We start from the raw sequence: 24,095 nt of genomic DNA, 5'->3' as shown, positions 1-24,095 counted from the left end.
CCAAGGCCACAAAGTTCAGAAGTCTCAGGACAAGGGCTCAAAGACCTTGGCTGCATGCAGGGCCAAGTACATGGGACAAGAAGAGCTGGTGCAAGGGCACAACTTGGCTGGGGAGCAAACATCTGAGGGTCCCTGACACTACAATGCAAAAGACAGCCATCGCTAGGTTTGTCTACCTTCCCCCTGAACTGTTCTGCAGTGGTTCCTTTGCCTCTCAGCTCACCTGGACTACGATGCTATCTGGTAGCTGTTCCTCGGTGCACCCGCTGTTTTCTCTCCCCATTTCTGCTCTCCTTGGAAGCAGCTTGCTGCTGTAAATGGCTGCCTAAAGGTGAGTAGGTGCTTCTTCCAGGTTTCTGGATTTGCATTGGCCAAAACTTTTCTGCACTTTTCCTTCCTTTTTTGGTTGAGCTCTGTACCAGCTCTAAACCTCCCCTGAGCATCATCCCCAGCCAGTCCTGTTTTGCAAAGAAGGTGGAAGCACTTGTCCCTTAAGCATTTCCTTTCTTCTTCATTGCTATTTCCTGTAAATAATATGCTGTGGCTGGACATGCTAGTTTTTCACAGGCCTGGTGAACGATAAAAACAAGGATCATAATTGTTTTGTAGTAGCTCACTTCAATAACAGTTTCAGGGCAAAGCTTTTCCTAAATTGCACTACTGATTAAAATATGTCTGAAAATGTTTAATGAAATAATTTTGTTACTAACATGATTTTATTTAGTATAAGTGAAAAAACAAAACCATTCTACCACATTTTATTTTTTAATGTTTTTTTTTAGAGAAGGGTTATCTGGAATAAGACACTACCATATAAAAGAAACAATGACATCACCAAAGCAGTACTACCTAGCTGAAAAACATCTATTTGACTCCATTCCTGAGCTAATTGAGTATCATAACCACAATGCGGCAGGTAAATGGGTCTGTGTTTCTTGTCACTTGAATGAATGCTGCTTAGTAAACTAGATGCATAGCTTGGGAAGACAAGAAAGCCTGACTAGAGAGACTAGAGAGACTGTTGTCCACCGTACTATTTTTGACAACTACTGGATAGATTTAAGAGACTATATAACAGTACTAGGCACTATTACTTTATTCACTCATGGTCAAATATATTCATGTTTATAGCAGTCATCAATTTTATTGTAGTACCTATTGGCCTTGAAAACACATTGCTAGCAGTCTGTTTTTTAAAAAAAGATTTATTCAATAAAAGGATTTTATTCTAATCATCTTGCTTAATGGCCAATGAAACTTGTGACTGATGGATTGTTCCAATCTTTATTTGAACTGAGTTAAACAGCTGCCATTATCATGTCCATGGCAGTGAATTCTAGTGATTAATTATGGCTGAGCAAAGAAACATATTTTGTTAACACTCCTAACAATAATATTTGCAATTAAGGCCCACTGATATCAGTGGAACGTTCTTGCAGGTAACTTACACCCCAATATTATGATTTCAGTGGGTGTTCTAAGCGAGTGTGCTTATGATTGTAGCCATACCTTTATTTATTTATTTACTGCATTTGTATACCGCCCCATAGCCGAAGCTCTCTGGGCGGTTTACAACAATTAAAAACATTAAAAACAAATATACAAATTTAAAAACACATTTTTTAAAAGCAATTTAAAAACACATGCTAAAATGCCTGGAAGAAGAGGAAAGTCTTGACCTGGTGCCAAAAAGATAACAGTGTTGGCATCAGGTGCACCTCGTCAAACAGATCATTCCATAATTTGGTCGCCACCACTGAGAAGGCCCTCTCCCTTGTTGCCAGCCTCCAAGCTTCCCTCACAGTAGGCACCCGGAAGAGGGCCTTTGATGTAGAGCATTGTGTATGGGTGGGTTCGTGTCTGGAGAGGCATTCCATCAGGTATTGTGGTCCTAAGCCATGTAAGGCTTTATGGGTTAAAACTAGCGCCTTGAATCGAGCTGGGAAACATGCAGGCAGCCAATGCAAGGGGGCCAGAATTGGTTTTATATGTTCGAACCGTCTGATCCCTGTTACTAATCTGGCTGCTGCATTTTGCACAAGCTGCAGTTTCCGAACTGTCTTCAAAGGCAGGCCCACATAGCGCGCATTGCAGTAATCTAAATTGGAGGTTACCAGAACATGGACAACTGAAGCCAGGTTATCCCTGTCCAGATAGGGGCGTAGCTGGGCAACCAGCTGGTAGAAGGCACTCCGTGTCCCCGAGGCTACCTGAGCCTCAAGTGACACGAGATGGTTCTAGGAGAACCCCCCAAGCTATGAACTTGCTCCTTCAGGGGGAGCGCAACCCCATCCAGGACAGGTTGGACATCCACTATCCGGTCAGAAGAACCACCCACTAGCAGCATCTCAGTCTTGTCTGGATTGAGCCTCAGTTTATTAGCCCTCATCCAGTCCATTGTCGCAGCCAGGCACTGGTTCAGCACATTGACAGCCTCACCTGAAGATGAAAAGGAGAAATAGAGCTGCATGTCATCAGCATACTGATGGCAACGCACTCCAAAGCTCCAGATGACCGCACCCAACGGTTTCACATAGATGTTGAACAGCATGGGGGACAGAACTGACCCCTGTGGAACCCCATACTGGAGAGTTCAGGGTGCCGAGCAATGTTCCCCAAGCACCACCTTCTGGAGCCGACCTGCCAAGTAGGAGTGGAACCACCACCATGCAGTCCCTCCCCCTCCCAACTTAGCCAGTCTTCCCAGAGGGCTATCATGGTCGATGGTATTGAAAGCCGCTGAGAGATCAAGGAGAATCAACAGAGTGCTAAACTTGGTGGTCAGGATCAAAGAGCTACTTTGGGTGCACCCAAAGGTTGTACATACCCAGTGGGAGTTTTGGTGTGTTTTTTATTTAACGGTAACGGTATGCCATATCACACTTTGCTGCTAAAACTCCCTTCAGTTTCAAAATTAATTTACAGCGCAGCATTGGGGTAGCCTGCTCTTCAAGAAACACGCATTTAGAAAAAGTCCAAAATGCCTTGGAAGTGTGAGATTAAATGTACACTTATAACTAGGGGTATTTTCATTTGATACTATAGCCTTAATATTATTCAAGAAAGTAAACTGTTAATCTGTACCTCTCCTGTGTTGTCCCTCATTTTATTTGACTGTTTTCTAACATTTGAAGTTCCAATGTATTCTATATTCATGAACATTTTTACCACCAGACTGCTCTTAATTTTTAAGGCTCTGAGGGCTATAACTTACTATATTTAACATTCTTGACAATAAAGTCAAGCAGATGATGATGTACTTTAAAATTATTTTTCAAATTAGTATTTAACAAAAATATGCTCAGTAGGGTAATGCAACATGATAGTTTTAACAACAGCAGGACCGCATGACTACTCTTCCTAATTTCTGATGTAGAATATTCTCTGTATGAATTTTATCTAAACTTTAGGTCTTGTGACAAGGTTACGATATCCGGTGACTCCAAAGATGAAACCTTCACCAACTACTGCAGGATTCAGTTATGGTACATTTACATATCTATATAAAAATATATGAGTGTTGGAATTAGATTACGTAAATCAGCAAAGAGCTAAAAAACTAGAAAAAAATCTGTTTTTTCTTTCCTTGGTAGTGGATAGTTCAATGTTTACATTGCTAAAAAGTTTTCTCAACTCTGTAGACCTGCACAGAAGATGAATAGCAGTGGAGGCTGGTAGCTCTATGTCAGTGGGGCAGTGAAATCCACTCTGGGTTTTTCCTGGAGCTGTCCAAGGTGCTGCAACCTATTGTGAGAATAGGTTTCAGGAAATTAGACATGTTAGTCGTGTGATTGGCCCTTACATGCTTGTCTTTTACAAAATAAAAGGTGTGGGGTGGAGCAATCCAGGTCAAGACCACAGCATGCGGAGAGGGGGCTTTAACCCTTTGCCCCTGTTGTGGTCACAATGTGGATTTCCCACCTCCATGGTTACAATTTGTCCCTGGAGGGAAACTGACATTGGCGCTAACGTTTGCCTAGAGCAACTACCAGCTGCAGGGACCAAGAGTTAAAATAGTCCCCTCCCCACACCTCCTGGATCATGGTCTTCCCACAGTTGCTGTTTATTAAAGAAGCAAGCAGACATACATGGGCCAATCATGTGATTAATGTTGTGTCTAGTTTAGCCCTTGAATTTGCTTTTTACCAGGACAGTATAGTCTCCTCAACCCCAGTGTTGTGCCTTGTTTAACCTTGTCTGAAATGTTGGCTCCCCCTATGATGATTATAATGTACTGTTAAGTTAGGCCCAACAGTAATTAATAAGAAATATAATACGGTGTAACAAGACTAAGGGGAAAGGAGATATTCGCAGTAGAAAAAATACTTAAAAGTATGCTGGAACAAGAATTGATCACTATGTCAATGACAGACAGGACGTGAAATAATGTATTTAAATTACAAAAAGATAGGTTGACACATTAGGGGACGAAACTTCCTAGAGCAGTAGAACCAGCTGCCTAGAAAAGTACCTTGTAGTGCTTGTAGGTTGCCTAACAAAGGCTGGGTTGGCATCTGTTCAGCTCAAGAAGCATGAGAGATATTGTTTCAGAATGGGCAATTACACATCTACATTTGTTGGAATATAAAACATCTCTCATGCAAGATTTGTCTATATAAGAAAGATTTGAAGGTTGGGAGATTGGATATAAAAAGTTGCAGATGATTCAGCTGTTGTGATCATTTTCACTGAGAGACAGAAGGTCTACCTCTGGATCCAAGGGCAGGTTGCATTTCCCCAGCAATCCATTCTTCAGGAAGGTTTTGAGATGGGAATCCTGAAGAGCATGCCAAAGTACTCTGGTTGTGGGAAGGGAGTACTTTGGCAAGTAGTTCTGGCGGAACTGTTTTGGGTGCATGCGTGGAAAAGAACAGGGAGCCATAGGCACTGTCTTCCTCTCAATTTTATGCTGCTCCTGTGTTTTGTGGCCTATTGCCAAAATAAAACACAAACACCATTCATTGGGTTAAATCATGGGCCACTTTATTAAACGGAATCAATTAGAATAATGAACCTGCAGAGGGGAAATCAAGTGCGGGAGCATTCTGATGATCCAGGCAAAGCCTGCTTGCAGCCATAGGGCGACTAAACCTTGCCTGAGCCCGGGGCTGCCCTATGCCAGACCCCAGCTCAAGCCACACCCTGAAGATGTGTAGGGGGTCCAACCCGCATCACCGCCCCCCGGAGCCGTGAAACTCCGAGCGGATGAGGCACGTTGGCCCCAAAGGCGGCCCGTGTTCTGCCCCCTGGGCCGTATAGCCCTGAGCTGCAGGCCCCCGGACCGCCAATCGCCCCCAAAGGTGCCTAAAGGTGTCACCTAGCTGCCCTTTCCCTTTAAACCTTTTCCCGCACTTCTTTGCCACAAAAGGGGGACAAGCCTCTGCTTAGTCTCCCTTTACCCCACACCCGATAAGAATCTCGTGCAGACCCCTCTGCAGGTCCATCTGGAAGATGCCATCGTTGCCCCACAAACTGCATGTCCACGCATGCCTACTACTGAGGGCCTTGCCCTCCATGTCTGACCACAGCAGACGACCCGAGGCTACCGAGGCCTCAACTGCATGTCCTCACATGCCTGCCACTGAGGGCCTTGCCCTCCATGTCTGACCACAGCAGACGACCCGAGGCTACCGAGGCCTCAACTGCATGTCCTCACATGCCTGCCACTGAGGGCCTTGCCCTCCATGTCTGACCACAGCAGACGACCCGAGGCTACCGAGGCCTCAACTGCATGTCCTCACATGCCTGCCACTGAGGGCCTTGCCCTCCATGTCTGACCACAGCAGACGACCCGAGGCTACCGAGGCCTCAACTGCATGTCCTCACATGCCTGCCACTGAGGGCCTTGCCCTCCATGTCTGACCACAGCAGACGAACAGATGCTATTGTGGCCTCAACTGCATGTCCTCACATGTCTTGCCCTTCAGTAACCAAGGTAATTCCCACCCAGGGGAATGACCACCACCTGCAGAACCTTCCGCCCTGAACCCTGCTGGAACAACATGGGTAGGAGACCATTCCAGTGCATACTCTGTCGACCCAGCCACCAAACTGTGGCCCACCATCCGAGGCCCAGCTGTGAACCAATGTGCGTTTGCGGCCCCAAGGCCAGCCTATGAGATCATGCCATGGCTGCAGAGTAGGCTGCACGTCTGCTCCATCCCCATCCAGCAACCTGCCAAAACAGAAACAATCGTGAACAGTTGGGTCGCGGACCTTCAGACTCACCCCCAGGGTGAATGTATTCCATGCGCCCCCTACTTCCACCTCCTAATGGCGTGCACCTGCATATACCAAAACCAAATGGACCGTCCCAGGTAGGCAATTCCACTGCCGGGTAGGCAAACCCCATTCCGGAGGAGCATGTCCCTCAAACCCCCATGGGTCTGCTCCCAGGCACTGCGACACTAGACTGAAACTTTATAAGGGAAGATCCCTCCCCCTGAATATCAGGCAACCAGGCCTGTAGCTTCAGGCCAAAAACACTATGACGCCGTCATTGGGAAATGTCCAGTCCAGGGGGAGGGTAAAATAATGTGGACTAACTCTTGCACCCCTGGTCTGCCTGGAAGTCTGACCTGGCCCCCAAACACCCTCACCCCCCATCCGGAAGGCTCCGAATTAAGTGTGAGGGCCGCTACATGCAACTGCTGAGCTTTGAAGCATGATGGTCTCAGGGCACCTCCCTGATCAACCATCCCTGGCGGGTCAGGTGAACATGGAGGATGAGGATAAGGGGTGTGGGGGTGTGCATGGGCCAGCTGGCCAGCACCTGACATATCCCAAGACATCTGAATGGTCCTAAAGGCCCCCTGCCAGCCTACCTTGCGACACACTGACAGACAAGCTACACTCCTACCATGTGATGAATTCCAGCACGTGATTCATAGGAATAGGCCACACTTTGCATAGCCCCTGCCAGCCCCTAACTCCCAGGAATCCCCTCCTGCCCTCTGATAGCTGGTGAGCATGCTGGGGCAGCAGATAGGCATATGGCCATCTCTGACTCCCTTCCCCCATCTCCCAGTATGCAGTATGTGACTAGCTGAGTCGGTCCTTCCTCTAACTGAAACACCATTGACGCGCCGCAGGAAAGGAGGGGGCAACCACAGGTTGGCGCACAAGGCAGCCAAAAACTTTGAACTTGTGGTAAGGCTGTGAAATCCCTGTTATGGCACCATCACCCCCACCGTAGAAGGCCCCCAACACCTGAAGGGGAGGAAGCAAACACCTTCCCCAGCCCCTGAAAACTGCAGGATCTTGATCTGCAACAGTTCAAGCTTTTCCAGGGGAGCCTGCAGCCCTGGGTCCAAAAGTCAGTCTTCATACCCTGGAAGGTGAACACTGGGGCAGGATCTTCCCTTTCCCCAGCTGCCAAAGGAACCCCCCAGTTCATAGCTACGCTATAAACTGTGCCATCAGGTGCTAATATGCACCCAAAGTCTGCCCTACCCGTAAACTGTAAATCATGAAAGTAGTGCCCCACTGCTTCTGAGCCCTCTCGTCTCCAAGAAGGGGCTGAAGTGCTCCATGCAAGAATACAGCAGCCCCTAGGTAATGCTCTGCTGCATAGTTGACTTAACAGGCAAAACTCAGCAGCTCAAAATCCACCGTGTGTAACGGCCGGCAATGCAGGCAGATTAGCTGCCACACTTGCCCATAAGGCATCACTGAGTGACCCCACTTGTATGACAGATGGTGAATCAGGTAGACTTTGCCCACTGCCACTTTGGGCACCATACGGGGGGGGGCGCTGAGAGAGCAGAGGTAGGGGATGATGGGAAGGGGCCAATAACCCTGCCCAACTGTATGTCTTCATCAATTGTCCCCTGGACCAGTGCGTCCATAGGATCCGGAAAACCGCATAATAAAGAAAAACCACATCATAAAATGAGTCCCCCCATAACTGGGCAGTCTGCAAGCAAGGTCCATAGCCCTCGAGCGTAGCTGGGAAGGGACACTTTTTCCGAGCAGCCTCTGCTGGGGGCTGCCCTGGCCCCACATATCCTTCTGGCTTGTTGTTGTGCCTTTAATAGCAGGTTCGTATTCAGCAGTTATTAGATGGCATGGAGTTAAGCAATGTCATCTTCTAATGTCTGCAGATCAAATGACCCTTAAAGGCACAGGACTAGAGGCCTGTAAAAAGGTGGGCACCTTATCTACAGACCAGTTTGTAAACTAGCTAAAGTGAAGATGCAAGCAAATGTGCAGCCTGCACGTGATTAATTCCATTATGTTTAAATAATTTACTCAGAGAAATATGAATTGGACCAATTCTATGCATACTTACTTATGAGAAAATCCCCGAGTGTCTCGTTACTTCTTCCCCTGGAAGGGTGCATGTGATTGCACACATACAGCAGAATCCTATGTGTGTTTACTCAGAATATCACAGATTAAATGGGTTTTAGGACAGAGGTTTATGGGACTTAACTGATGGAAAGGTTCATATATTTTTACCTGGGTTTGAAGAACATATTGGGGGGGGGAGAAGCTTAACAGTGAAAAAAGGGGGGATGAGTTCCCTTTGCATTTTGGAGTTGAGGTAGTTTTGGAGGTGAGGTTGCAGCACTAACTGGGGTCCCTACAGGCTCCTGCCGCCTCCCTTCTGTCTCCAGCTGCCCCCCACCCTCCTCAAAAAGCCCCTGCTCTTTGTAATTACATTACATTGCTCCAATCCAAATGGCCGCTACGTTATGACAGAGCATCTTTCTAGGTTATTCTGCAAAAGAAGTGGCGGCCACAGGCAGCAGGAGGCTGAAATTTAAAGGAGGATTAAATTTAAAAGAGGATTAGACAAATTCATGGAGGACAGGGCTATCAATGGCTACTAGCCATGATGTCTGTGCTCTGCCACCCTAGTCAGAGGCAGTATGCTTCTGAAAACCAGCTGCCGGAAGCCTCAGGAGAGGAAAGTGTTCCTGCACTCGGGTCCTGCTTGCGGGCTTCCCCCAGGCACCTGGTTGGCCACTGTGAGAACAGGATGCTGGACTAGATGGGCCACTGGCCTGATCCAGCAGGTTCTTCTTATGTTCTTAACCCATGGCTGCTAAGCTCTGGAGGAAACCAGGTTAGGGAAGGCTGACTTATAATCATAAGATCACCTAGCTTTTCATTTTCGTAAACTGTTGTGATACCTCAGTTTGGTTCTTCAGCTGAATCCCTTTTTAAACAGTATTGTCACCCATTGTATCACATTGATTCACCATTCTGTGCAGTGAATTAAATAGGAATTAAATGATTGACAACAAAAATAAGCAGCTGTTTTTTAAACAAAAACACTCAACTAAATTGTACTGAATGGTTTTGATGTTCAAACAAAAAATCAACCACCTGAATTCCCACTATCCAGGGATCTGCAGTTCTGACTCATTTAAACTTCAGATGCATTTTCCATCTCCACTGCATATTAACATATCCTCCTGCTAGGATACTTTGAAAAACATGGATTAAATGCTAGCTTGCTCTTTATAATTCCATGGGTAGATCAGGATAATGAAGCAGCTGCCTTTTTATGAACAGCCACAGAGAATCAACAGGACTAATCAAGTAGTTTGGGGGCCAAAATCTTTATTAACCTCGTTGCCATGCTTGAAATTCTCACTGATGCACAGCATGGTGCTTTCAAGATAAACCAAGAAGCCAACCAAGTAATTAAAAAGAAGCTGGTAAATGTCCCTGGCTGGCACTCATTGCCTGATTAACAATCAAACAACAAAGCACTAGTTTAGATCTTATTCTACCGAGTGCAACTGGGAAGAATAGCATAAGCAGGCTGATCCTTTCTATGCTACTTAGAATTAATTCTCCCGTATTCAGTGGGCCTTATTTATTCTCTAAGTGTGCTTAGGAATGCAACCATAAATCTTCCTTACACCACCTCGCCGCGGCTGAAAGTCCTCCCGCGCCTCGCCGCCGCTGGAAGTCCTCATGTGTCTCGTCGCAGCCGCAAGGCCGGCCCATCGCGGCCAGAAGGCCCCCCGCGTCCCGCCACTGCCCCCGCAAGGCCGGCTCACCAAAGGCCCCGCCGCGGCCGGAAGGCCTCGCCCGCGCCGGGAGGCTCCCCGCGCCGCACAGCAGCCGCCGCCACAAAGCCTCAGCCGCCAAAGGCCGGCTCACCAAAGGCCCCGCCGTGGCCGGAAGGCCTCGCCCGCGCCGGGAAGCCCCCCACGCCGCGCAGCAGCCGCCGCCACAAAGCCTCAGCCGCCAAAATTCAAAGGAGGGCGGGAAGCTGGCAGAGCGGCCTTAAATGGCCTTCAGCCGCCCCGCCTCCTTCCTGTGTGTCGCGATGGCGCGCCGGCGCGCCGCGTGCATGCCCGATGGCGGCCTGAGCTTCGGCTGTGGCCGCAAACTCGCCCCTTTGCCCGGAAGTACCAGGCACGGAACGGGAATCTGGACATCTTTGTTTTATTTTCCTTTCTTGTAGAGAAATGGGAAATCAATCCTGCAGAGCTCACTTTTATGAGAGAATTGGGCAGTGGTCTCTTTGGAGTAGTTCGCCTTGGCAAATGGAGAGCACAGTATAAAGTGGCAATCAAAGCAATCCGAGAAGGTGCAATGTATGAAGAGGACTTCATAGAAGAAGCTAAAGTGATGATGTAAGTAACTGGAAAAGATACTAATCATTACTTTGAAAATGCCCAAGAGCCTGATCCTAATGTATCTTTTGGAGTACCATCTCCCTAAGATTTTTGGATGCAGCTTTACTTTGTTTCCACTTGCTTATACAAATTAAATAAGCTGTGACATGTAGGGCATTTTCTGTGATGGTTCCTATGTTGTGGAATCTGCTCCCTTGGGTGATTATTCAGTCCTCCTTGCTTAGCTTCATCTATCAAAAGTAAAGACATTTTTACTTCAGAGAGCTTATAATCATCAAGGCATAATTTGCACAAGGTTCTTATTTATTCTGCTCTGGCTTTTATTTTGTTTTAGATTGCAGATTAAAAAGCTTTTTTATTTATCTAATATAAACTAATGATTTTTAAATATCCCATTCTTTAGCTAAAGAGGTTTCTAAAGTGGCTTGCAAGGATGATGATGAAGACGATTCATCAAATGTATATCCTGCCTCTCCTCCCAAAGGGAGCTCAGGATGGCCAACAGATGATAGAGCACTAAAAATGTCTTAAAATATCTTGAAACGCAAAACACAAAGTCAATCCGTTCCCTCAGTCTGTGAGACATGACATACAAGGAGAAGGGGATGGGTAGGAAGGAGGGGGAAAAGCAAACTTACGCACAATTCTTAAAGTCAAAATGATAGATCATATAATGAGCAGGTGGGATAAAAACAGTTGTGGCAACTTGATGAAGTGGCTTCCAGTAGGTGACAGTTGTGGGAACAGTAGAAGCAATGAAATACATGTATTTTAATTTCTTTCAGGAAGCTGACCCATCCAAAATTAGTCCAGCTGTATGGCGTCTGCACTCAGCAAAGACCTATTTACATCGTGACAGAGTTCATGGAGCATGGTTGCCTTCTGAATTATCTTCGACAAAGACGTGGACGCTTCACTAAAGACAACCTGCTGACAATGTGCCAGGATCTATGTGAAGGAATGGAGTACCTCGAGAGAAATAGCTTTATTCACAGAGATCTGGTAAATAATATAATGAAAAGTCTATATATTTTGATTCATGCAAAAATCATACTGATTAAAGAAAGTGTGTTTAAAATGCCTGTTTTTGGTGGTTCATCATTTTCTCTTACCTAACTGGGGTGACAAGAGGCAAGGGAAGATGGGATTTAAGATTTGCTTTACCATGCATGACAAGTAGCACTTACCAAAATTTCACTTCTGCACCTCTATTAGTGCCTTGGCCTTTGTCAGGGATTCCCCTGGTTCCTCATCCTCACTTCTTGTAAAACAGGCTTCCTTAACTCTTTTGGTGCCATAAATTCACACAGAAAACTTTAAACCCTCCTAGTAGCATGTATGAAGGCATTAGGTGTGAGGTAACACCACCACTGCGAGAAAGCATAAATGTTAAACTATGTTTGTAGGTTTATTAAAGGGATATTATTTACAAAAGGGAATGCTGTTACTGAGGTTGGGTGTTTAAAGGTGCTTGCTGATGGGTTCTAAAGACTCCAGAGACACCATTGCTGTCACCAGCCTTTATGTGGCTGTCTCTTCAGGCCAATCTCACTAAACTCCACCCCAGCCAATTACCTCCACAACCCAGTCCAGCTACTGAGGCCACTCTGCCTCTGCCCCCAAAGCTCGTCTGGTTGCACTCCTAGCTGTGGGACAGTTTAGCCAGTGTTATACCCCAGTTGTGACACTTCCCTCTGGCAAGACCTTTCTACAGGGTGGTCCCTCAGACTAACTCAGTCATTGGCCCCCTTCTGATCTTCACCAGACCACGATTAGTGACATCCTTGGTAATGCTATATAGGCCTCACTTCTTCCCCCAGCTATTCTTACCAACACCAACTGCCCTTTCCACCTGCTAACTCCTGACTGGCGATTAACTCCCAACTGCCTAAAACCTCCAGCCAATCAGAAAGAATTTACCTGATCAGGCCCCATCTACTAGAATCTTAAAGTGTTCTTATCTCTCTCCTCTCAGAACCTGTCACCAAGCAACCACTGCCAAGCTGGCTTGCAACAGTGTACCAAAACAAGGTCTCATGGCAGTCATAGATATCATAACATTTTTTAACACAAACACATACATAGCATTTCTCCACAGCCTTCTTTGCATCTGGTTACCTCACATCTAGCCCAAACTGTCCTATTTCCATAGGCAAGAGGATATATTCTCCAGTAATTTAAGAGTTCCTGGTAAATCTCTTTTATTTGCATTCAACATTAAGCATTGTCCAATATTGGAAGAGCAACCAAACTCTTGCTCAGAAGCCATGCATGACGCTCCACTTTGAGATCTTTGGACAAAGGGCAGGATACAAATTTAACTAATATAAATAGATTATTTTGACTGTCAGATAATTAAGGAAGAGATAACCATTTCTTTTTCTTAAGCTCTGTTGTAGAAACTGTGGAGACTTTCAAATTGGGGACTAATTTCAGACACATGGATCCTCATGTGGAAATGAGACATCAGTCACCATGTGCAAGCTTCCAGCCTCATCAATATGCAATATTCAGTGGACTGAAGCATTTTATTAAAACGACTTTAGTCCTAGGTGAACTGGCTGGGCACTGGCTTAGGTGACTAGTTCATGTTTCTCAATAAGGGCTCTGGCTAATCAAAGCTCTATTAGGCTGTACAAGACTTTTTGTAGTTCTGTAACTGCTATCCCTTGAAAATATTTGGCTTGCCCTTAATGGGATCTAAAATATGCCTTCACCTGAGGCAGCCCGTACTAGGGTTAGCCCTGCACATGTGCATTTTTTACAATTTAAACTGAGCACACTACTGGATGTATCTTCATGGTTAACAATTTTTTTTCCCCTCCAGGCTGCTAGGAACTGCTTAGTGAATGAGTCGGCGGTGGTGAAAGTGTCCGACTTTGGAATGACAAGGTATTGGGCCAATGGATTTTGGGTGGAATTTGCTTGGGCAAATTTACAGGTGAAGCAGTATTTGTATCTAGATTAAATGTGCACAATTTGTGGTCCACAATCCATATTCAGTCCATCCTCCATAGATGGAGGCCTACAAGGGACTTGATAAATGACTGTCAAGTCCAGAGGGCTAGGACTCCTAGAAATAAGAACTTGGACTAAAGCTATGGTTGTGGAATATAGAGGTTTATTTCAGAGTACCTTCCTTGCTCACAAGTTACATATAGACTGCAGTTCTTCCTTCCAGAATTCTCTGTAAATCCCGGGGTGGACCACCCTATGCCCAGCCCAGAGCTTTCTGGAATCTTTGGTCTGGATCAAGGAATGTCTCTGCCATAGATATTATCAACTACTGCCTGCCTGGGACTGCAAAACAACAGGAGGCTGAGGTTGTCCAATTTCTGGCGGTTCCTAATGTATGTCATCTGGGCTGCAGTCACATTGATGGATCACAAGTTGTAGGTCTGATTTCAATATCAGTTCCATAGTTAATATTTTCCAACTATGTTTGTGAAACTTACAAGTAGCCGCTATGTAGGTGTTAAAACCTACCAATTTTTACAGGTTTCTAGGACTGATTCAGACTGGAAGAATCACAGTATTTTCCTTTTTAGGTATGTACTTGATGACCAGTATACAAGCTCTTCAGGTGCTAAGTTTCCTGTGAAGTGGTGCCCCCCAGAGGTTTTTAATTATAGCCGATTTAGCAGCAAGTCAGATGTCTGGTCTTTTGGTAAGATGGTACTGGTTTTTTGTTTTAAATTATTATTTTCGTTTATGAATCGCTTCCAATGAAGTATCCCAAAATGATTTACAATATAACATATATAAAACAGTTAACTATGTAAAAACAGTTAAAACAATTACATGTGTTCAATCAGTTAAATGTAGAATTAGTATTACTATTGGTGCAAACTGCCCATATAATTTTTATTTACTATTTAAAACGGGTGGGGAACCTTTTTAGCCCAGTGGACTGAAATTCATATTATTGAGTTTCCAGACATCAGCTTTTCATCATGAAAATGGAACTTGAAACAAAATTTGAAATGTTGAAGCTTATATTTTTAATCTCAAAGTTCACTTTATAATAATTTTTGCAAAATATATTGTGCTATGTTTTTGATACTGTTCTCTAAATTTCATTTTCATTTGTTTTAATTCTGTTTGAGTAATAACGAAGATCATTTGAAAAACTGGCTTTGAACCAATGAGTTCTGTATTTTCATAAGGAAAATGCCCCGTCCGTATTGAGCCTGTGAAATTGATTTTATACAGCCAAGAAATCATGTGATAACCATGGTTGTATGAATAGGCCTTCAGACCTCCCCGGAGATGTTACTCTTTATTATACTATTCTTAATTCTTCTTTTCAGTCACACTAGTTTTACTTCATATGGCTTATTCTCATTGCTCCAGTGTTAATTCTAAATTATTTTAGAAGATTTGGAACCAGCAGATTAAGGCCAATGAATAGTTTATTAGAAATTGTTTTCTGTTAACATAACATTCCTAAAACTTGTATGTTCTGGTTCAGAGCCATCTCTCTGGTAATCTGCCTAATAGTGTTTTTGTGTATCTTAATTTTCCAGGTGTTCTCATATGGGAAGTGTTTACTGAAGGCAAAATGCCCTTTGAAACAAACACAAACTATGAAGTGGTGACTATGATTAGCCAAGGACACCGTCTGTTTCGGCCAAAGTTAGCATCCAAGAATATTTATGATGTGATGATGATGTGCTGGCAGGAGGTACTGCTGCTACTACTTCTACTTTGTATTTTAGTTGTGCGTTTCCATCTGATCCCTGAGGTTCAGTGTAGGAATTCTCTTATCCTTAATCATGAAAATTTATGTTATCAGAGAACATTCAAGAAATAAAAGCAATGAGGTGTGTGTGTAGACAAGCATGTAATCTGATGGCTGTGCTCTGCCACCCTAGTCAGAGGCAGCATGCTTCTGAAAACCAGTTGCCGGAAGCCTCAGGAGGGGAGAGTGTTCTTGCACTCGGGTCCTGCTTGCGGGCTTCCCCCAGGCACCTGGTTGGCCACTGTGAGAACAGGATGCTGGACCAGATGGGCCATTGGGCTGATCCAGCAGGCTCTTCTTATGTTCTTAAGTCTACTAGAGACTTGAGAGTGGAATTTGGATGGTTCCTGGGTTTTAAGAATGAGCAATCCCCACTTTGCATGCTTAGGTGAAAGAGATGCCATAAAAAATTGAAAAGCAGGAGGAAAGTATTATTTATTTATTTATTACATTTATATATCACCCCATACAGCAATTAAAAACAAAAACAAATATACAAATTTTAAAACACAAAAAACAATTTAAAAACACAATTAAAAAAAATTTAAACAATTTAAAAACACATGCTAAAATGCCTGGGAGAAAAGTCTTGACCTTGTGCCAAAAAGATAAGTATTGATGCCAGGTGCACCTCGTCAGAGATCATTCCATAATTTGGGGGCCACCACGGAGAAGGCCCTCTCCTTTGTTGCCATCCTACAAGCTTCCCTCGGAGTAAGCACCCGGAGGAGGGCCTTAGATGCCGAGTGTAGTGTACGGGTGGGTTCGTGTCGGGAGAGGTGTTCCATCAGGTATTGTGGTCTTAAACCGTGTAAGGCTTTATAGATTAAAACCAGCACTTTGAATCAAGCTCGGAAACATACAAGCGGGCCAGAATTGGTTTTATATGTTCAAACCGTCTGGACCCTGTTACCAATCTGGCTGCTGTTTTGCACAATATATTACTTTTGGAGAACCTGGGAGGACTGGCCTCATAGGACCAGCTATGCCTGTAAAAAAGCTTTAAAGAATTAAGTAGAATCTCTTACGTTCAAAGTTACCCACTAGTAAAATGAAACCTTTGTCACTGTCAACAGATCCATTCTGATACTTCTAAAGTCTGTGTTCAGTTGCCCATCAGCAGTGGAGGATGATTGATTTGGTAACAGCAGTGATGAACAAGAAATCATTTGCTTCACTCTGTGTTCTCTTTATCCACTTATTTTCCCTCTACCATTTGAATTGGCTGAAGGTCCTTAATTTTAAAAATGAGAAATCAAACTCTTGCTTTCAGTGGTTTCTTCCCATTATATAAGATTTGTCTGAGCAAATTCATTAATGGGGTTGGGGGAATCCTCTCTCCTACTGCTTTATTAGTTTTTGCGTGATATATTATTATTGTATCAATACCAAAATTATTTTAATAGTCATTGATAACAACTGATAGTTTACAACATAGTCTGTTAATTTCTAGAAACCAGAGGGACGTCCTACATTTCAGGATCTGCTGCAGATGATTGATGCTATAGCAGAGGATGCTTCCTGAAAAGGCATGAGAGGAGCACAGAAGTTCACAGTGAAGAGACAGCATCACAGATGCTACTATGCTTTCATGAAAAGGCACAATCCTAGATAGATAAAAGGGAAACTTTTACCAAGGCAGCCATAGTTTGTTCAGCCATTTAAACAACTGTCTATGAAGTGAACACCGACAAGGGCTGCCAAGGTGAAAAATGTGGATCCTTTTTGGGACAAAGAGACAGGATGGAACCATCCTTTGAGCTCCAAATCACCAAGCAGTAACTGAATTATATAAAAGTTTATTCCCACTTCTATCAACCAAATATTGAAGAGTGTCAGGTAAAGTAATTCTCTTTGAGCAAGGACTAGATACTGCCACAGCAATGTTTTCAAAGCCTTCCTGAAAATGGAGTGTCACAATGGCTCACCAAAGCTATAAACAGTGCTGTTAGCTCATGAGCTTATAGTGTTCTATTTTTGTTTGTTTTGCTTCCTTTAATAGGGGGCACTGCAACACCTATCAACAGCTAGCTCAGAGCTGCCTCACCCCACATTAAGGACCATGTTTTAATCTTCCTATAGAATTTGCACTGGCAAATAGGAAGCAAGTCCTACAAACAGTGCTACTTAATTCACTATAGCATTTAGCTGATAGTAAAATGGTGACTGGATAGTGCTGTACTAGCAGAGGCTAGTTCTGTTCAGCAATGAATCGCATGGGGACTGTGGACCAATTACTGTATTCTAACCTACCTCACAGGGTTGTTGGGAGTATAAGGGGGAATAGATTCGATACCACCCTTACATTTCTTGGAAGAAGGGTGGGATAAAAATGTATAAATTTAACTTTAAACAGCATTCATATTTATATATAGTCTACATTCTCTAAATATACACACTGCACACGTATTTATATGAATGGGAATTTAATTTTTCCTGAAGGATTTAGAAAGCACAAATTGTTGAAGCCTTTTTATATGTTGCACATGCAGATTAACATACCACCATTATCAGAAAGAAAACAGTCTCAACTTTACCATAAATTGGGATGTTCTTGGTTGGTGTTTTGTTCCACCATGCAGCTGATAAAATGCGCTTCATAGCACTAATAATAAAATACTGTACTAACAAAGTGTGTCTATTGTTGCATATTGTTTGAAATCCTGATATAGCCTGTGGCATTGACTCTTATTTTCAGACTAGACTCTGCTTTATTAGGATTGCCCCAAGATGTTTTGCTGCTCTGGCATGGTGTTCTGCATAGTGTGACATTACAAGGAATCGTCAGAATTTTCTGCAGGGTTTTACCTCTTGGATCACAAGCTGCTTTATTAGAAGTCCAGGCCACCTTAGATGCAAGAGAGAAACTGTGACTCAAGAAGGTAGCCCTCCCATAGATTACATCAATCAGTGGCTCCTTGTAGCCATCCTTTGGCACTAAACACCCAGGGAAGGGGCAAGACAAAACATACAAGTCTAAGGTGTTCTGGAGCCTGCTGTAGTCTGTTTAATTATATGTACATATATTTTTTGATTACAATAAAATGAAGACAAATATTTTATTGTTTTTGTCAACTTAACACAAGTAAAAGGTTAAATACTAATACAAAGACAAACAATCACTAGATAAGCTACACTGCACTACCTTCAGAGAAACCCAAGGGATATTTGGATGCAGTGTGATAAGCAACAGCCTTGTGAAAGTGTTTAATCCATTATCTGATGGCAGTGACTACCTCAGAAGGGGAAAAGGAGTGCATCAGAGAGGTGTACTCAATTTTGGCTGGATCTCCCTTCACCAGGCACCCAGGGTAGCTTGGTGGAGGCTGCACACTGCCTTCAAAAAAACAGCTAGTCCTGGGACAAAAAACCCCTCACCCAAATTTTATTCAGAAACTTTTCTGCTTTTGAAATCTCATTGTTTCCCTCATACACTTGCAAGAGCTAGAAATGTAGCTCTTCTTAAAATACAGAGACTTTCAGGAAGCTGAATCTTATACTCACATTTTGTAAGACTTGCAAACCTGCGATATACATAGCTCTCCCCATGTTACCTCTAGAGAAGAAAGCCAAGATAAATGAACCCCAGAGTATGTCTAAGTTTAGTGTCTCATACAGAAGGAGAGGATACCTGAATGTTGTATGAAAAAATTCCCACATATTTTTCTTTGACTTTATTCAAAAACAGAGCTGCGGGAGGCCTATATAAACAAATCCTTGCACATAATGCCCATTACTCGTTCCCAGGGTGGTCCACTATAAGTTCATACAGGAAACATCCCAAATCCCCCAAAACACTACTCAGTCTTTTAAAGAAAAAAGTGGGCACGCACTGATTTTATCAAAACAATATACTTTTATTCTACCATTCCTTTGTTTGAATATTACCATATCAATCTTCAAAAATATTTCTATGAAGTTAACATTTTTTTAAAATTGTGTTCAAATACAAAGTCAAAATGTTTGTACATAGAAAAAAATCTTTCCTGAATAACATTAAAAACTTTTCTGCAAATAAAATTATGGTTCTCTAATACGCATTTTAAAGGACAATGCTTGCTCATTTTACAATGGATGTCAGTGCTGGGTAACTAGAGTGCAAATAGGAAATGATCAAGATATTTCCTAAGTTGATCAGATATTTTTTACACCCTGTTCAATTTCCAAGTTTTTAACATGGACAAATACCATATCTAATATGAACACAAAGCATGTATCTATAGACGTATGTAGGTATTTGGTCAAGCCATAAATGTAGTAAATACATATAAAAAGCTACACCTGCATAAATTTACCATTAATAAATTGTTTCTGATGGAACATTATCTCAGTGCCTGTTGATGGGTGACTATTCTCAAACTGATCCAGAAAACTCTTTACGTTCTGTAACAGATTAAAGGCTTCTGTGCCCTAGCATATACCTTACGTAGTTAGGAATACATCTTAGACAAGCCTCCTTAACCTCATATACCAGGGGCATAAAGGGCCTGATAAAGACAGGAAGGGGGATGGCAGGCACAGAAGCTTCGAGGCCAAGATGCTCATCTGGTAATGGCATTGGGTATGCACTAGAGTCTAGAGAACCCCTGAAAAGATTTGGTTTCCTTTGGACCAATTTAGGACTACTAGAAATTTAAACCAAGCATCTAAACAGCAGATCCTGCCCAAAATCTGTCATAAAATGCAGTGGTATTAGAACTCACTAACAATTCTCATGTATATGACTTAAGTTAGTTGAATGTCAGATTTCAGAGAATGAGGGTCCATAATAAGATACTCAGTTAAGGTAATCCATCAAAACTCTGTATAGGTAACTTCCTTGAAATGAACACGAGTAGTTTCAATGGAGCTAATACAAGAAGTTCCTGGCAGACCAAGCACCAAAATAAAATTTATAAAGCTACACGGTCAGATTTTGCTATAAGCAACAGGGTGTTATGTAAGTCTGTACTTGTTCCACTCCTATAATACAAGCATGCCTTTTGTATTCTTCCAACCCATACACTTTCAGAAGGATTTCCATCGCAATCCTTTTTTTCTCCCCTAAGCAGTTTTGGAACTGAGCAGGTAGTATTGGATACTGAAGAGCTGGTTCAGAATTTACTTCAGCAGCCAAGACAATGATTACTGATGCAATGCTGTTCCAAGAAGAAGCTTTCAGGACCTGACCATTCAGGTTTGAGATGCTCACATTTGATGACTAAAGTCATCTTCTGGTTCACAAAAAAGTAAAAAGGTAGATAAGAAGAACCCTGTCAACACTATAAAGAACTGAAATATAAGAGAGGAAGAATGTTTTTGTTTCTTAATTTAATTCATCTACCCTGTGCATAAAGGACTCCTTTCTAGTATAAGTACAAGATGATTTTAAGTTTGGTAGACTTTTGTAGGAAATGAAGATGGAGGATTTAAATGGCCAGTGGCAACAATTTTAGCAGAACCCCCTTCTTAAAACTGACTACATATAATGGATTGGTTTTATTTTTCTTTTAATGTTAACAGATTTTGACCAAAACTACAAATCAACAAAATTGGCTTGACTCATTTGTGATGAAACATATTCAGAATTCTTAAAACTCTTCTACAAACTAAGTACTGCATGATGGGAATCCTGTTCCAACCTCCATCTATTATATAATAATACAGTAATTATCAATATACAAATTTCCCTTTCCTCTTTTAGATGGCCAAGAGGAAATACTTCTAGAAATCTGGTTTTAGAAGTCTAGGAGCAATACTTTGGTCTAGATACACACCATCATATTAAGAAAAAGTGGAGTGAGTACTCAATAGGAATGTAGTTTTGAGGTTTTTCCTAAAACCACTAACAAAGTTATTAGGTCTGTTTGCTAGGAATATGTAGTAGTTCTCACATAAAGGAGATAAGAAAAAAATCAAGTTAAGTTTTCATGATGCCAGTAAAAAATATGCTTCTAAATAATTCAGTGCTATCTGGCCTATAAAATATCCCTTTTTCCAGTGAATGTATAGTTCTTTGATAGAATTTTTAAAAAGATAAGTTTTTTTTCTCCTTTTGGACATTTGCTTACTGAAAAACTTTTGAGTGAACATTAGACATCCGCAATGCTAAGATGACAACCTTTTGGAAGGTCACGATTTTTCATATAGAACAGTAACTCAGCCAAGAAAAAAACTTAATTTTTTTCAATGCAATAAAAACCATAAAGTGCTATCTATAAAAATATGTTACATATATTGTAATTCAGTTATCTTTACAAAGAGTACTATCCCCCAAACAGCACCACAATTATCAGTGAAGTTCATATGCTGCAAAGATGGGAAGTACATGGAAACATCATCAGTACCACATTTTCTTTTTTGTGCTATGAGCAAACACCATAGCAACTACTTTTAGTCCCTCCGAGTACAACTCAGGGGTGAATGGTTATAAGTTTTCCAAATATTTATTTTGCTCTGGATAGCAGCAGAGATGATTTAGTGGTGGCCATTACCTTGCTCATTTCCATGACTGAACAGAGCATTATCGTCATCGTATGTCGAGGCTGGAGCCTCCATATTCTCCAATAGAGTATGATGAGCCTCATAACCATGGAGTGGCAAGACTGGCTCTTTTTTAACAGAAGATGCTAACTGGTTCCAGGTGATGTTGACATTTTTAAAAGCATGCAGAAAGAAGATGCCTATAATTATGGTGAAGAATCCACTCAAAGTCCCAATGATATCGCCAAGCTCCATGCTATTCCACTCTTTGAAGAGGATCACAGAGCAGATCACCACCGTGGTTGTAAAGCACACATAATAAATAGGTGTTACTACAGACGTATTAAACACATCCAACGATTTGTTGAGGTAGTTAATCTGAGTACTGACGGATAGCACCAAAACTGCTGCCAAAATATAAACCAGTGGATGTCGGAAGACTGGCCTCTGATATAGCAGATCTTTAATAGCAATACCCAGCCCCTTGACAGAGGAGACTGAGAATGCTCCAATCACTGAACAAATGGAAATGTAGACCAGTATATTTGTCTGGCCAAGCCTTGGAGCAACAACAAAAATGAGCACCAGCGAGATCACAATTATGATAGCAGCAAATGCAATGAATACTGTTTGAGAGAAAGAGAGAGAGAAAGGAATATAATTACATAATGTGTTTTAAGCACAATGAAAAAGATGTCAAATCACAATTTGTTCACCTCACTGGACTGGATCCATATACCCATGGGCAAAGTTCAGCTCACAGAATACTCCTACTTATGGCAAGGCAAGGGGAAGGCAAATTTTGCCAATTCCTTCTACAGCCCTCAAAACTCTGCTCTGGGGGCTCCAGAAGACCCTTTCAAACAGCATGGGACATGATGCAAGATGAACTGCATCACTTCCTTCCCCTCATCCATGAGCAACTCCTTTTAGCTTTGCATCCAAGCCAGTGTAAAAACCATTAGTTAAAGACAACATAGTTGCATCTACTATACCAATTTGTGTGGCAAGGCAGTCCCATGCATAAACATTTAAAACTTACCCATTATCATCTACAGACCAGGGAAGAGCTGTGTATACTGAGTGCAATCTTACACTCCTGCAGAGGGAGTTGTATGCACTCATGGAGCTCTAGGTCACAGCCAAATATATTTCAGCATCTTACATTTACTTAAGTTTTCATATAATGAGACTTCAAAATCTGTTTGCAAATAAGAGTTACACCATGGTTAGCAATAAACAAATATAAGCACAGCTATTATCAAAAATGGCTGAACACATCATCTGCTTTTTCCTTCCCAGACAGGAAGTGTTTTTCTTCTGAAACATCATAGTATTTCACCTCTAGATGATTTTTGATTTCCAAAATTTGTTATACAGGATTTGGAAAAGATATACTTTTGTTAGGAAAAGATACACCAGTAGTGAAATCATACACATCAGCTCCCTCTATGTTCAATGGGGCTTGTTCTCTGGTAAGAGTGCAACGGATTCCAGCTCAAATCACTCACTCCAAAATCCGTAATAACAGACATCTGATCGAGAAATTAAGTGAATGCTTCCACTCACACAATAATGCTCCAGGAGACAGTGCTGGCACCTTCCAAGCCCCTATGGAAATCTGCTTGCTGTCTCAAAAACCTCACTCAGTTACACGAGAAGGGCTATTGCTGCAAGAGAAGCCACCCTTCTCAGGAAGATACCAGCCCACTCCCCTCATTTATTTTCTTTAATTACATGTGTGTATGAGTATGTGTGAGAGAGCTCTAGCCGTTTCACAGATGGTGACATAAGCAAAAATGTGCACAGTTTTCTATGCAACTGCACATGAAGAAGAAAGCCCATGATTGCCTTCCAGTGTTCCAACTGAATTCTAGTACTCCATGGCGGTCTGGATGCTTCAGTTCTTCAACCCCTTTTGGACAATTTTATCAATGGGTGGGATCTCCAATCTATCACCTAACATCACCATTACATCAGATGAAGTCTTGTGCATTTGCAGGTAAACAAGTGTTTGCAAGTATTGACAATCACCTGATTACCAGTGCTTTGCAAACTCCACTTTTGGCAGGGAGTCAAAATATATGATGTCACATGTATGGCAGGTGGATGTGGTTTGACTGAAACAACCTCACAGACCAAATAGGGAGGCCTGCTAGGACTAATTAGGCCTGAGGGCTGTAGGCTCTTCAGTGCCGTTCTATCAAATAGCAAATTCATGATGGATCTTTCTACGAGACCAAGTTGCGCATGTATCTCAACCAAGGAATATTTAAGAGAATGTACTTTCC

The 24,095-nt window shown here is 42.6% G+C and overlaps 2 protein-coding genes across 7 annotated transcripts in view; one reads left to right on the top strand and one right to left on the bottom strand.

The window, feature by feature from the left end:
* The window catches only part of TEC (tec protein tyrosine kinase), an 88,544-nt gene extending 69,191 nt beyond the window's left edge, over positions 1–19,353 (top strand). For 4 of the 5 annotated variants that reach the window (XM_061584975.1, XM_061584979.1, XM_061584976.1 and 1 more), the window contains exons 11-18: positions 783–916; positions 3,411–3,485; positions 10,427–10,598; positions 11,387–11,603; positions 13,429–13,493; positions 14,150–14,268; positions 15,128–15,285; positions 16,796–19,352. In XM_061584975.1, coding sequence (XP_061440959.1) covers positions 783–916; positions 3,411–3,485; positions 10,427–10,598; positions 11,387–11,603; positions 13,429–13,493; positions 14,150–14,268; positions 15,128–15,285; positions 16,796–16,867 — 1,012 coding nt within the window. In that variant the 3' untranslated portion in view covers positions 16,868–19,352. Of the gene's footprint in view, positions 1–782; positions 917–3,410; positions 3,486–10,426; positions 10,599–11,386; positions 11,604–13,428; positions 13,494–14,149; positions 14,269–15,127; positions 15,286–16,795 lie in introns of all 5 variants that reach the window. The other variant, XM_061584980.1, reaches the window with a different exon arrangement.
* NIPAL1 (NIPA like domain containing 1) overlaps positions 19,179–24,095 on the bottom strand; it is a 33,993-nt gene continuing 29,076 nt past the window's right edge. For both annotated transcript variants that reach the window (XM_061584982.1, XM_061584981.1), the window contains exon 6: positions 19,179–22,430. In XM_061584982.1, the coding sequence (XP_061440966.1) occupies positions 21,799–22,430 (632 nt within the window). In that variant the 3' untranslated portion in view covers positions 19,179–21,798. The remainder of the gene's footprint in view (positions 22,431–24,095) is intronic.

This window comes from Rhineura floridana, chromosome 9 (genome assembly GCF_030035675.1).
Source record: "Rhineura floridana isolate rRhiFlo1 chromosome 9, rRhiFlo1.hap2, whole genome shotgun sequence".
NCBI lineage: Eukaryota > Metazoa > Chordata > Lepidosauria > Squamata > Rhineuridae > Rhineura > Rhineura floridana.
Note: the sequence above shows the minus strand (reverse complement) of the source record. Positions and strands in the feature narration are given on the sequence as shown.